General features: G+C 42.7%; 1 protein-coding gene across 1 annotated transcript in view; it reads left to right on the top strand.

Moving 5' to 3' along the window:
• LOC130584837 (lysine-specific demethylase 4B-like) overlaps positions 1 to 15,050 on the top strand; it is a 25,428-nt gene that overhangs the window by 9,145 nt on the left and 1,233 nt on the right. Inside the window, exons 5-6 of the mRNA XM_057385066.1 lie at positions 11,075 to 11,124; positions 13,638 to 13,741. Of these exons, the coding sequence (XP_057241049.1) occupies positions 11,075 to 11,124; positions 13,638 to 13,741 (154 nt within the window). The remainder of the gene's footprint in view (positions 1 to 11,074; positions 11,125 to 13,637; positions 13,742 to 15,050) is intronic.

The following is a 15,050-nucleotide window of genomic DNA, read 5'->3' as shown; positions in this document are numbered from 1 at the left end:
AGTGTCCCTGCCATGGCTTGGGTTGATATTTAAGGTCATTTCCAACCCTTCCAACCCAAATTTCTTGTAATATCTACACTTTAACCCATTTGTGGTGTCTGCTGGTGCTGCTATTTGCAGAAGGAGGATTTAAATCAGTCTCGGGGTGTTCCCTGTGAGGATTCTCCAAGGAGCCCTCTCTGCCCTTGGCTCAAGCAGCTCCTGAAGATCTCCAGTGCTGAGGCTCTCTCAGGTTTTATTTCTCACTCCTGGCTCGGGCAGTGCTGCAGTTTGCAGCACTGTAATCCTTGGAAAAGCTGCCTTGGGGGTAAAAACAACCCCAGACAGCCATGGAACTGATCTGTCCCAACTTCTCCTGTGCAGGAAAAGGATCCTGACCCATCCCTCAGCCCATCCCCGGGTGATGCTGTGCTCTGTCCCCTTCTCTRACCCCCTCCCAGACTATGGGATCCCATTGCCAGCAGCTGTTTTAATGTTTGATACAGAATTTTGTGGCTGCAGAGGGCATGGCACCATCCCTGGCATCATTTCTGACCCCTCCATCCTCTCAGGAGGGCACTGCCCAGGCTGCTGGCATCACTGCAGGGTTGGTTTTTGGGATCTCAGAATCCCTTTCACCCCAGAGATCCTGAGCTGCACCAGCTGGAATCACAGCTGAGATTCACCCTTGAGGGAGCTGCTGCTCCACGCTGAGATCTTTTTATTTTTCTGAGTTTCACTTCTGTTTCTCAGTGTTGGGGAAATTAGGAGAGTGTTCTGCAGCCTTTCCTCCCTCAATCCCCAAGCTCTGTGCAATCACCCATGGGATTTGTTTGAGATGTCCTTGCACATTTGCTGTTGTGCATTCCTGGCASCTGAATTTTGGGGGATTTTTGGGTGGGGTGGGGAGAAAGGAGAAGCAGGGAAGGCCATTTGGCTGTGCTGGCAGCTCCTCACAGCTCCCAGATTTCCTTCCTGCCTCTGCTGTCCCGTGTAATCTGTTTTACAGCTCTGCAGTTTTGGATGGAGCAAGARCAGAATTTATGGTGATGGCTGATTTATAGATTAACTGCAACACCATTTGCTCTCAGGCAGATTTGGCAAAGCAAGACCCTTTTCTGTTGATAAAAGGCAGAGAGAAAGGAACAGGGATATTCATTAAAAGGAATAAAAGGAAAGTGAGATAAAGTATGGCCAGGCAGAACAGCTTTTCACTCTCTTGACTCTTCAAATGAAGGTGAAATCTGCTTTGGAATGGGCTTTGTGCCCCGAAAATCCGTGTGTGTGTTGATTTGCTGGGAGAGCAGGAGGRATGGTTGGGATGCAGAGTTACATCCCCCTGTAATTCCCTGATAACTGAGCAGGAATTCACTGCAGTCATTAATTAATCCATCCCAACCCCATTTTCTGCCCCCAGCCCCTCACCCTGGAGGTGGTGCTGTGGGAGAAGGATCCAGCAGTGAACAGACAGAGCTGCTTTGCTTTTTTTTTCCTGAGCTCTCCCTTGTGCCTCTGGATTATCTTCCCAATCAGGTGCTGCAGTTGGAACAGCAGAGATTTCTCTTTTTTAATAGACTCAGGTTTTTTTTGGCCTTTCATTAGGCTGTTGTGGACAGATTATTAAAAGGTCATTTTTTTCTGCCGCAGAGGAAGCGCAGGATTTGGGGAGTTGGGACTTGTGGATTGTTTTTTTCTTCATTCACCTCATCTAACTGGGAAAAAAAATGCCAGGAAGGTTGAGTCAAACTGGTATTGATGGAATTAATGGTGGAACTTTTCTGAGGAGGGACTGGTGCCCTGGGAGAGTATGGATGGAGTGCCCTTAGCTCAGTGCTGTGTTTGTGCTTCCTCCCCAGAGCCCTCTTGGGTTTTCATTCCCACCCAAACCCTCTGCAAAAAGCCTGGAATTATTTTTTACTTTGCTGCAGTTTGAGTTTTTGGTCCATGCTGTTTATGTCCATCTTTATTGAGCCTCTTCAGTTGGTTGAAATAACAAATCTGTGAGGTTGTGGCAAAGAGGAGACCCCTCCCCACCTTCTTTGCACTTTCCATGATGATCAGAGAAGGAGGAGGTGCTGATTTGGGGTCACATCCTCATTTTTGAAGGAGAAAGGGCTGATTTCTGCTCACATCCTATTTTTGAGGGTGGAGGTGCTGACATCCCCATTTCCCACAGAGGAAATCCACAGAAAACTGAATTTTAAAGTAACTCTTCCTGGCTTTGAAATACCCTGGGATTTTTAGTTTTACCTGCTTGGGTGGGGAGATTTGTTTGGCTCCAAGAGCAAAAATCAAGCTTGAAGCACAATCAGCACAAATCCTGATGTTTTATTCTCACAAGAGAACAGGCTCACGGTGATGATTTCAAGAATTCCATCCTCAGGTGGCTCCTGCCTGATRTATATGGTTTATATTAAAGTAGCAAGGTGTTTATGAAGCTTATTAATTAAAAACTTTTTGYAGTCTTTTTAAATGTTATTAATATAAAAATGTARTAWTTTTTTCTATATTATTAAMATACAATGTARTTATTTTTCATYCTGCCCTGGTGGTCCTACAGCCCCAGAATTGCTCMGAAATCTCAGATGGATTGAGACAAGCAGGTCTTTGATCCAGCAAGGCTCTTGCTCCACCTCACTGCTGCCTTTTCCAAGTGTCTGCTCTCAGAGCTCAGGGCTGATTTGAAATGAAGATCTATGGAAGGCTGACAGGATCACAGATTGGTTTAATAACAGAGGCTTGGAGCAGAGCTCTGAGACACGAGGGGAGGGAGATGTTCTTCCATGCTCCATCTCACTCCTTCARCCCGAGCTGCCTTGAGCCCTGTGGGACAATGAGCCTGCAAATTCCAGCTTGGCACAAAGCTGGCAGCAGGGTTTAGAAARGCCAGGAAGAACCTGGAGTGGTGCTGCAGAGCTTTGTCTTTATTCACAATTTGTTAACGCCTTGGCAGAAATCAGAGGGGATTTTATTTATTTATTTATTTTTTTTCTCCCCCCACTTTACTCAGCAGAGAAAATTGTTGGAGGGGTGATGCCAAGTGCAGCACAAAGTGTGGTTTAAAAGAAGAGGTGCCAGTGGTAATGACAGCACTTGAACAGCACTCATTAACCCCTTCCTGTTCTGGGTTTGCATCCACAGCATTTCCAGCTGCATGGAGGGGATAAAAAAAAAAAGTGTGAGGAAAATTAATCCACAAATACCAGAGATTTGTGTCCAAAAAGGAGATAGAGGAGTCCTGTGACTTTATTAATGAATAAAGGGAGAGGCCATGGGCATTTCCCATTGGGTCTATAAAATTTTTAGATGATGCCAATTCCAATTTATCCCAATTTCCCAGCCAAATTTCCCTCTCTCTTTCCCCATTAGCTGAGGTACTTCAGAGGTGCAGGCTCCCCAAAATTCTTAGCACAAACCCCCCCTTGAATATATATATCCATCTTCTTCTTTTTTTCTCTATGTCTCTGCTCTTTTAGTCTATTAACACAACCTGGGGTAAGTCAATGGGAATTCCTATGGAATATGGAAACAAATTCCATTTATTCCTATGGAATATGGAAAAAAAGTTCCATTTATTCTGATGGAATATGGAAAAAAAATCCATTTATTCCTATGGAATGTGGAAAAAAAATTCCATTTATTCCGATGGAATATGGAAAAAAAATTCCATTTATTCCTATGGAATATGGAAAAAATTCCATTTATTCCTATGGAATATGGAAAAAATTCCATTTTTTCCTATGGAAATCCTTCCCATTGCTTCCTTCCATCTCCCAGTATTGCTCATACCTTACCTGCAGAGTCACAGTTTGTTTTTAAAGACACTCCCTCCTCGTTCTTTTGAGAAGAAATGAAGGGAATTTTACAAACTGTGTCAGTGATTTTTATCAAATCTGGGCTGGTGCCTTTGATGCTGACAAGAACACAGCACTCCCTTCCAATCGGGAACGGCGAATTTTGATGGATGAGGAGCATTAAACCTTCGGAATCTGGGTTTTCCTCCTCAAAAAAAAAAAAAAAAAAAAAAAGAAGAATAAAGTATGTGTAGAGGCGTTGCATCTCCAGCACCAGGGGTTTCCTGATCTAAGGATATCATTTATTACTCTGGAGCAAATTTCATTTGTTCTGCTGCAGGCAATTAGCAGGGTTTTTATCAGGAATTGGTGTTTTTGTGCCCGGTGAAGGAGGCAGCTCACACAGGTCACTCCATACGAGGCACAGACATCTCTGATCTCCCCTGGTTACCTTTCTTCTCCTTATTTCTGCAGTTGAAATGAGCTATTATTTTCAAATGCGGGCTCTTTGATGCTTAATCTTTGCTTTTCTTCCCATTTGCACGGTATCCACTACAAAACCGAGCAGTAATTAATACTCTGATTGCCAGTTCAGGGAAATAAATCTGATGTGAGCAAGTTCTTCCAAACAAATAAGGGGCAATGGCAAGGGGCTGGATATTGTAGTCATTCATCTCCGTTGAATTGTGTACTAATTATCTTCTTGGCTAAACTGAATGAGGAAATGACTTCATAATGATTTTCCCCAAACACCTTTTTTCTTAGGAAAATTCCTCCTCCACGCTGCTCATTCGCTGCAGGGACAGGCTCTGGGTTATTTTTGCAAAGGGAGAGACACTCCAACGTGCTCTGCAATTTTGTGCTTTTGTGCCTGGCATTTGTGGAGCTGACTGGACTGGGACAGTGAGAGCCCTTCCAAGAGCAGATGGTCGGTTCACATTAAATTCTCTGCTTTAAAACAGAGTTTAAAAACGGCATTTAGAGCTCTGGACAAAAAAAAAAAAAATCTCCTTTTTGTGTTTGTGGAGTTGGGGGAGAAGTAGCCCATTGTGCTAATCTTGGAGCTGGGTTGTACCTCTTGAAAATTCATATTGCCTTAAAATCAGAATTTTAAAAAGCTCCTGTCTAATGTCACTTCTTGAAACTAATGGCTCTTTAATCCTATTTCTAGCTCCAGGCAACTTTGAGGGTTGAAGAGCCTTTGAGAAGTGGGTGATTGGCACGAGTTAGGCTTGACTTTAATCTTCCAACACCCAATCCCTGGGGATTTGATCCCAATTTTGGAATAACCTGAGATACTCTACCCATCCTTATTRGAAAACAAATGCAGAATTTGCAATCACAACTTTGGTTTCTTTGGAAAGTTTTTCATCCTCTGTTCCATCAGCAGCTGCCAGATCTTTGTGGTGTGGGTAATGAGGAAGTTTTGTGTATAAAAAAAATTATTTTCTGGGATGAAATGGGCCCTGTGGGTGGATTCTGAGTGTATCTGGTGCTGCCCAGGCCTTTCCTGAGCAGTTTTGCCCTGATTTTTTCCCTGTGCTGCTTCCCCAAGGTTTTTCCTGAGCWGCTGGGACAGGCAGGTGGGTTTGGTGCATTTTAGAGCCATAAYTTGGCCCTGTCATTATCTATTTACTCCTAATTAAGGCTTTTGGAGTTGATACTCCCCAGCCTGGGTGTTTATCTTTCTCCCTGGGTGTTTTTTCAATAAAAATGTCATTATTTGAAATGGTTAAAGGCACTGAATTCCATCATCCATTGTCCTGTGAAACGATCTGTTAGAGATAAAATTGCACTCGATAAAGGTTCTTTAGGAACSAGGAGCTCTCTCTGATCCCTGGATTTTATCTCCAGAGCAGGGTTTGCATTCCTGATGGGAAGAAAAGGGACAGGAGAGGGAGGGCAGGGATTTTCCTTTCCTGAGCAAGATTTTGAGGAAGGAAATCTTTCMAGCCCATTCAGCATGGATGAGGAGGAGAAAAAGGGAGCTGATTTTGGTGTTTTAATAAAAGAAATGGAGTTGATTTCAGTGTTTTAACAAATTTTTAGGAGAGAGGGATGGAGGGAGGTGAATTWTGGAGGAACCAGACCAACCTGAGGTTGGAAGGATCCTAAGGAGCCCCTGGGATCTCCCAATTCCCTGAATTCTCTGAATTCCCTGCTCCACCATCCCTCAGTGACCTCAATCCTGCATCCCAGGGCAGCCTGGMCTCTCCTTTTTCCTGACACACTTGTTWAATTCTCAATTCACCAGACATTTGCTTATTTATTCTGATTGTTGCTGATCATAATTCTGATGAGGGAAGAGAAGTGACCGTGGGAGGGAGGTGACAATGTTCCCAATAAAGGAACAATCAGTTTTTCTTGTGGAAATACCTTTTTTCTTTTCCCATACAGGCAAAACAGCTTCAATACAGGACTGAAAAATGGGACTTTGATCCCTGTGRGTCCCTTCCAGCTCAGAATATCCCAGGATATTTCAGTGTGGAAAAAACCCCTTTTTTTCCCCCAATCTTTGCTCTGACATGAGGATGAGATGTGAATGTAAAAAATGTTTTACCTCATAGAAAAACGAGACCTTTTTAGAAGCAGGACCTGAACTTTGCAGGGAGGGACCCTCCCGTGCTCCTGGTGGCTCTTTGTGGTTCTGATGGTGATGAAATCTCCTTCTGGGTGATGGATTCTCCTTTTGGGTGATGGATTCTCCTTCTGGGTGATGAATTCTCCTTCTGGGTGATGAATTCTCCTGCTGGACCGAGGAGTTTCCTTTGCTGCCATCGTGGGGGTGAAGGTGTGGCAGGGCAGGGCTCACATTTTGGGTTGATGTTCACCTTTTACCCCAAAGAACATTTTTTCATTCCTCCTGTCATGCCCGAGAGCGAGCTGGCATTTGAAACTTCTCCGGGTCAGCGTTCTTGGCACAATTAAATCTGCTTTGAAGGCAGATAACTCACCCCAGCTGCCTGACACGGGGAACTGGGCATTTCAAATGTGTTTCTGCTGTTCCTTTTTGCAGTAATTATRGGGTGTTAAACTGTTAGGGGGACCTGCTTGGGCAGCCCTTGTGCAGACCCTGTGAAATTGGGTTTCTTGCACTGAAGTGACATTTCTGAAGCTTTGTGGTTGAACCTCCCCCTGTCCTCATGGAGAGCGTGGTGGGTGGGATTTGGGGGATTAATCACGGTTTAATTGCTCTGTTTTGGTGCAAGAATGAGATSTGGAGCCTGTCAGAAACTCTGGGAATGACAGAAAAGGTTTTGGGAGATTTGCAGGATGGAGGGATGGGATGGTCTGGTCCTTTGCCAAAGGTGGTGATGGCTTCAGGGGGAAGGAAAAATTCCTCCTAAACGAGGAGGAACCAGGAATAAACAGGGCTTTGCTGTGGGTGAAGGTTTTGGTGGAAGGCAAAACTGAGCTGCCTCCCTTTGGAGAAGCAGCAGTGAGGGGAGAAACTGAGGCTGGAAGGATCCTGAGATCTGCTGAATTCCCTGAATTCCCTAAATTCCCTCTTCCACCATCCCTCAGCTGCCTCAATCCTGCATCCCAGGACAGCCTGGCCTCTCCTTTTTCCTGACACACTTGTTTAATTCTTAATTCACCAGACATTTGCTTATTTATTCTGATTGTTCCCGCTCATAATTCTAAGCCATTAGAGGGGAAAATTGTATTCAGAAATGCTGTTTCACACTTTATTTGTTTGATGATTTAGAGCGATAGAAAATAGCACATTTGCAGGCTTTTATAGGCTGATAATTATCCACATCCATCAAGGCCCCATTCCAGGGGAATAAACAAAACACCAAGAAAATTACACTATTAATGGTATCCTATGATGGCAAATGGGACAGATCTTATATTTTTTTTTGTGTTAAGGATAGAGAGGGGACTGTCCAGTTAAATTCAGGTTGGGATGGGAGGGTGGGGAGGCCCTGGAATGGAATTCCCATAGAAGGATTTCTGGAAATGGATTTCTGGAATTCTGGAAATGGATTTCTCTGGATTTCTGGAAGTGTCTTGGAGCAGGTTGGAATGGTGGAAATGGAGATTTAAGATCTTTTCCAACCCCAAAYCATTTTGGGATTCTGTGATTCCACGTTAACAAAAGCAAGGCACCACTCCAGGAAGATAATTTTCTAACACATCCACAGCTCTGGGGCAAAAACCTTTAGGACCTGTGATCCTGACTCAAGAACTCAGGAAATTACAYGGAAGCAGAGATCAGAAATGCCAGAATTAAGTTTCATGAAATGAGTTTGGAAGCCGAGAGTCATTCCAGCAGAACAGCGAGTTCTGGATGCCTACAAGTGGTGCTTGATCCACTTCAGGGATTTTCTGTTGTTTTGCTGGAAAGTAGAAAAAGGTAATTTAAAAGGCTCAGTATATTACTTTCAGGTTGTTGACTTCAGGGTGAGATGACATTTGAGTCACAGAATTATAACTTTTTTCATCTTGAGCCGCTTTTTTTTCTTCTCCCGCTCCGTAAATCTGGCGGAGCAGCCGTACATTTTTTCCCACTGCAATTCCCAGAATTGCTGAGTGCTGGGGTTTGGGTGAAGCCTGGCCCTTTGTCTTGGAGTGGGCATTGAAGGTTTCTTTGCAAGCCCAATTCCTTGAAATTCGGATTTCTCTCCATCCTGCTGCTGGTTTGGCTTTGTGGCCATCAAAATTCCCATTTTCCTGTGGACCAGGCTRAGCCAGAGGGGCAAATTGAGTCCAAGGCAGCATTCCCAGCCTATAAAAAAGGGGATTTTTGGGTGGTTCAGATCTGTGGGTTGCCCATGGAATTGAGCAGAGCTGAGCTTTGGGGATGGTGACAAGGGACACCAGGATTWCTGTCCCCACASAGAGCAGGGGGTGATGCCAACCCTGGTGATGTCTGGGGGTGTTCATTGCTCAAAAACTGCCCTCCCTCAATTGCAGAATTTTGATTTTTCCCATCGTTGTTCTGCCTGGTGATGGTTGATTTTTTTGTGTAGATAGAGCTCAATCTGTGCTGCACGTGCCGGAGCCTTCTGTCCCTCTCGCTGCTTTTAAGCAGCAGCCCAAATTCTGTCTTTATTGCCTATCTTTATGGAAATCAGTCAGATTTGTGAGCATAACTTAAAGCAGAATTTGACCTACTTTTAATTCTCTTCCGCAGTTAATACGTTGAATTCCTAAGAATAAACTCAGAGGGATGTGTGGGCTCTGCTTCCTAAAAACCGGCCCAAAGGAGAAAAAAAAAGTTAAATTTCTAAAATTGGAGCCGGCTATTACCATTCCGTGCCGGGGTATTTTGATTTGTATATTATTACATTTAGTTCTTTTTTCTAAGTGGAAATTCCTGCTTTCTGGCTGGTTTTTATCCAAGCAAGTCTTGATTTTTTATTTTTTATTTTTTTTTTCCCCTTTGTCTCTCCACGGGCCGTTCTCTAAAGCCTTGCTTGGCTTTTTGCAGGCTGCAGTTTCAGATAACACAATAACCGTGTTCCAACGTATTAAACTTTTAACATCCTCAAGATTCAATTAATCTTATCTTTACAACTCCCAATTACAGGCACTAATTAAGTGAAGGTTGCATTGTAGACTGGGGATATTACATTAATCATCAGCAGCCTTGTAGCCATAAATTAGTTCTTTCCCAATCCTTCAGCGTTTTTCCCAGAAGGAATGGAATGTCTCATTTCCCTGTTTTAAGGGACATTAATCCCACAAAGGAGCTTTGGATCGGGATTAGTTTTATCACATTTATGTAAGTGATGAATGGTCTTTGTAAAAGCAAAGCCACCAGCTTTGTCCCAGACAAAATGGAATTGAATTGTTTGATAATTACACAATTTAAGGCGCTGTCAAACTTTGGTCAGGGGATGTTGTGGGAGTCCATCTCTGCTTTTTTTTTTTATTTTTACAAGATTATTTTTTTTTTTTTTTTTTACAAGTTTAGGTGTTACGTAGCGTTTTGTCTTAAATTTTTTATTTATATTTTTTAAAAGCCATCAGTTGAAATCTGCTTAAAGGTTCTAAATCCCATGTGGGATTTCTGGGCTGTGATTTCTGGCCAGCTCAGGTGTGGTTGAGTTTGTGACTCTGAGCTGCCTCTCCTCACCTTGGAAATGCAGAATTTGGCTGAAATCCCCCCAAATCTGGTGCATTTTKATCCCCCACCCTGACAGTTTAACACTGACTCCTTCCCAAACATTCTGGAACAGATTCCCAGAGGCAGAATAGGTTTTTTCAGACACAAAATCCAAGGAAAATTATCATCCTTGACTCAGTGACTGCCAGATRGAAGGGGTGAGAATGCTTCATTTTATAAATRATCARGAGASTAAATAAATKAKAATAAATAAATAATAATAAATAAAATAAGTAAATAAATAGATGATCAGGAGAATAAAATGGGATAATTTTGTACCCACTGGGTACCTGTTGGTGCATCCCCCTTACAAAATCCTATCCCAGAGGCAGGATGGCTTTGACATCTTTATTGGAAACAGCAGAAATAACGTGTTTTTTATGATTCCCTTTGAAGAGAAGTTATAGCTGGCAATAAATGCCATCCCCAGCAGTGTAAATTCTGGGAATTCTCCATATTTCCAGCCATATTTAATTTGATTTACACATTTCCATTGGCAATGTTGTCGTGTGGCACCATGTTAAACACATTTCAGTGTGTCCTGGTAGTCAGTCCCTCCTCACAACCCCACAAATAAATCTTTGTCTCCTGAGAATATTATGAACTTCAAAGCACTGAGAGAACTCGCAGCTTTTGGGAGGAAAAAGAGTTTTTTGAAACTTCCCTGATTTTTGGCACCTCCAGCCCTGTGACCTTCAGATTGTTTTTCCAGCATTTTGTTCAATAATTTGCACTCAAAAAAAATTTTCAGTTTAATTCTTCTGTACTTTATTTACCCCAATTTAATAAAACCATCTTTAGGAAGTGTAGAAGTCGTTCCCTATACCTTTTAAATGATTTCCTCAGCAGATTTTTGTCTCTGTTTTGACTCACCCCACTGGTTCCCAGCTTTTTTCTTTCAGTATTTTTATTTTGATTTTTGTCTCTGTTTTGCCTCACCCCTCTGGTTCCCAGTTTTTTCCTGTCAGTATTTTTATATTTATTTTGATTTTTGTCTCTATTTTGCCTCACCCCTCTGGTTCCCAGTTTCCTTTCAGTATTTTTATATTTATTTTGATTTTTGTCTCTATTTTGCCTCACCCCTCTGGTTCCCAGTTTTTTCCTTTCACTATTTTTATTTTTATTTTGATTTTTGTCTCTGTTTTGCCTCACCCCTCTGGTTCCNTCTCTGTTTTGCCTCCCCCAGGTACGCCATCCCCCCAGAACATGGCAAGAGGTTGGAACGCCTGGCCAAAGGTGAGTTTTGCTCTCACAAAACATCCTGAAAATTGTGATTTGAACCCTGACCAAGGCACCCACATCTTCCCCCAGCCCAGGAGAGGCAGAAGGGAGAGARAAAAAACAAATTATCRCAAAGATTTATGGATTTTAGATAAGATTAGGGATTGAGAGGATGATTTTTGTGCTCCTAAACAGGCTGGAACTTAAGTTGTAAAATGAATTTATTATTACTAAATTTTATTTATTACTGCTACATTTTATTTGTTACTGCTAAGTTTTATTTATTACTAAAACTGCTAAGAACGCTACACAGAAAGGAAAAAAAAAACAACAAAAAAAAAAGAAATTAACCCAAAGTCAGGGTGGGTTAAAGGAGAAAAATGGACCATTGAGACACAAGGAGGAATTTGCTGTGTTTGGGGAGCAGCTTCAGATCCAGAAATCCTGGCAGGGAATTTTCCTTCCAGCTTTTTCCTCCAAKCCTTGATCTCCCAACACCTGAGCTAAAAATCCTTAAAAAACACTCAAATTTTGAGGCTTCAAGGCCACAATGGGTTGGGTTGGGAGGGACCTTAAAAATAATTTCATTGCACTTTGAGATGGGCAGGGACACTTTCACTGGGCCAGGCTGCTCCAACCTGGCTTGGAACACTCCCAGCTCTTCCAGTCTCTCAATTTAAAAATTTTCTTCCTGATATTGAACCTAAATTTCCACTTTTCCCATTTCTACCCATTACCCCTTCACTCTATAACGATATATTCTGTATTTGGTGGTTTCCTTTTATTTATTTCTTGTTTATTTTATTTCCTCCTTTCTTTTTCAGTGCAATAAAGTTCAAAATTTAAAAAAAAAAACCCAAAAACAAGCAATGAAAAGGAGAGAAAAGGAAAATGGAAATGGGGGGAAGGCAGAATTAGTTTGAGCTGTGGCAAATTCCCACTTCTCAAGCTTCAGGGAAGATKTCTGGCTGCAGGAGTAGATAGGTTTGAATTTGTTGATGTTGTTTCTATTTTTATTCCCTTGCACGTGTTGAAGGAGCTGCCCAGCTAAAAAAAGCTGCTGGCCCAGAATAATTAACTCCAAATCTCCCTGGTTCATCTGCAGCGAGGCAATGAATGGTTGAAATGTGGTGGTGAAGATGGGAACAGGCAGGAAAATCTGGAACTCCATTCTGGTGCGAAAGGAAAGTTCTGATGTTGATTTCTCAGAAAATAGGCAAATTCCTGTAATTTTTTTTAAATTCCTGTAATTTTTTTTTTAAATTCCTGTAATTTTTTTTTAAAAATCCTGTAATTTTCCCCTGGCTGTGCCATACTCCAAGGTGAGGAGATGATTTTGTGGGGTAAATGCAGAATAATTGAGGAGGAGCATCCCTTGGACTCCAAGCTCCACAATCCCCAAACACAAATAATCCAAAAACCRCTCGGAAATGTTGCATTTCCACAGCTCCAGCTCAGTCATTTGCCAGCTTTTAATGGATGAAAAAAAAAAAAAGTCATTTTTTCTAAGAAGTCAATCAATCAGACAACTTGTGTTCTGCAGGCTCTGAAACACCACTCGGAGCCTGACAGCAGCAATAATAAGTTTCTTGCTGTTTGTAACTAATTTTTTACGGATGATCAATTTTTAGGCACGAAATCGGGAGAGAATTATCRATGATCTGATCTTGATTTTAGTTTGCTGTCACTGAGAGCTGGGTTGGGTGATGATTTAACTCTGGAAAAAGCTGATATCCCCACATCGGTGGGGAGAAGTTTACCGTGGAGAAATGAGTGTGCAATTAATATRGAAAATGAATAGCTGAGCTGTAAATGGGCTCACTGGGAGAGCCACAGGAGCCCACGGAGAGAATGTTAATGTGTTGCCATGTTAGTGGTGCTAATCACTTCAAATGGGCTTCTTTATTAGTGGCTTTAATGAGAGCCACTTAAACTGTGCATTAAAAAGAGGAACTGCAGAGAGGGACGACAGGCTGGGTAGCAGACAGTCATCATTTTAATGGAAAGGCTTTTAGTGCAAAAAATATAAGAAAACCTGGGATCTTGCAATCCTTTTGACTTTCTGAAACTCCTTCCATGRTGTGTCATGGGTTCCAGAGCTTGGGCTGTTTGATTTCCTAAATGGTGATGGGTTGGGGTCCCTATAAACACAGAATTCGTTATGGAATCACCCACTTGGAGGGAAAAATGTGATCTTGAGGAAAATTGATCAGGTTGATATTGAGGAGTTTGCTCAGTGTTCACCACTATTTTAGTTTTTTTCATTATTTGTGGTTTTTTTTAATAACTCAGCGTGGATTTGGGGTAGAATTTCATATTTAATGGTGTTGAGGTGCTGACTGTGTCAGGTCCTGCTGCCTCTGCTGCAGCGTGTCCCTCCTGCACGGAGATATTTCCTTTCCCTTCTTTTCCCCGAATATCAACATTTTTTCCCTTTATTGGGGCAGATTGATCTGAAATCTAACAGATATTATTTCCCCAAAAGCAGCCCCGTGCTGACATTCCTCTTTTGAATGTTTTTCCCACAGGATTTTTCCCGGGAAGCTCTCAGGGATGCGACGCTTTCCTCCGGCACAAGATGACCCTCATTTCTCCCTCCATCCTGAAGAAATATGGGATTCCCTTCGACAGGGTAGGTACCAGAGGGGTGGGAGCACAGCCCCTCTCTCCTGAGGGAAGAATTCAGCACAAACCACAGGGAGGAATTGCCTTCATTTTTAAGGGTGTTACCACGCTGAGTGCATCCCATAGTTCAAACCAGTTTTCCCTGGGAAAAAAAGAGGATCTGAGGTTGGGCTGAGACACTGTGGAGCAAAGAAAAGCTGTCACTGAACATTCAGTGACCCTCTCAGGCTGAGAGRGACAAACTAACAAGGTTATTCTGCCTTTTCAATGGGCAGAAAACCCCCCTGGTGATTTGATTTTTATTCATTTTTGATTTTCTCCTGGATCCAGTGTGACCCAGAGCGGAGCTGCCTGTGCTGGCTCCCTGTTGTGTAAGTTTGTGCTGCTCTAAGCCTGGAAGGATCCCTGCAGCTCTTAAGCCCTGATTTGAAAAGAGGGGGTCACGTTGATTTGCTGTGATCGTTTTAATGTGCTTATTTCTCCAAAGTCTTGTGGCAAGGAGTAAATCTCCTGAGCCAAGTGTGGTTACAGGGATTTGGATCTGTGCAGAATCAGTCAAAACTGCTGCTTCTGCTGTTCCCAGCCCTGCCTGTGGGTGTGGGAAGTTTCCAAAATGCCTGTTCTGAATGTTTTTTTATTAAATCATGGAGTGGGTTTGGTTGGAGGGACTTTAAATSCCATCCAGTGCCACCCCTGCCATGGGCAGGGACACTTCCACCATCCCAGGGTGCTCCAAACCCTGTCCTGAAGCAGTGGCTGTTGAGGGAGGATCACTGTAATTCCCAAACAAGGCACAAGTGCCACTTTTCCAGGGGAATWGAGAGATAGGATCCCTTCATCTGAATTCTTGGCAGATTTCAATGAAGTGAATAGGCAGCGTTTATAAATCTCTATAATGGTGTTCTGGAAAAAAAAAGCAACCGATCAATACGAGGGCTTTTTAATAATTAAAAATGTGTATTTCTGTAATCTCCTATTGATTTCTCCATTTATTGCTCAAGAGCTTGCAGAAGTCAGTAAATTTGGGGCTTTCTCTGTGAGTGGCAGTTTGTGCTGGCTTTCCTTCAATAGTTATTACTTTTCTGCATGGCCTATCCATCATCTGGAGTGTTTTCTAATTTATGGTGGGATAATTTTGACAGCAGTGCCACGGCCGACGTGGGCTTGAAATGGAGACACCAGGATGTGCATTTGCTGCTAGAAACATCATCTTTCCATCCTCTGAAGCAGCAGAACTGCAGGGATTTATGGAGGGCAGGGATGTGGGATGATCCATGGGGCTGGGTCAGGCTGGGCTTCACCTCCTCCAGAAATCC

This window comes from Malurus melanocephalus, unplaced genomic scaffold (assembly GCF_030028575.1).
Source record: "Malurus melanocephalus ecotype Western Australia unplaced genomic scaffold, MMel_1.1 scaffold_775, whole genome shotgun sequence".
NCBI classification, from domain to species: domain Eukaryota; kingdom Metazoa; phylum Chordata; class Aves; order Passeriformes; family Maluridae; genus Malurus; species Malurus melanocephalus.
Note: the sequence above shows the minus strand (reverse complement) of the source record. Positions and strands in the feature narration are given on the sequence as shown.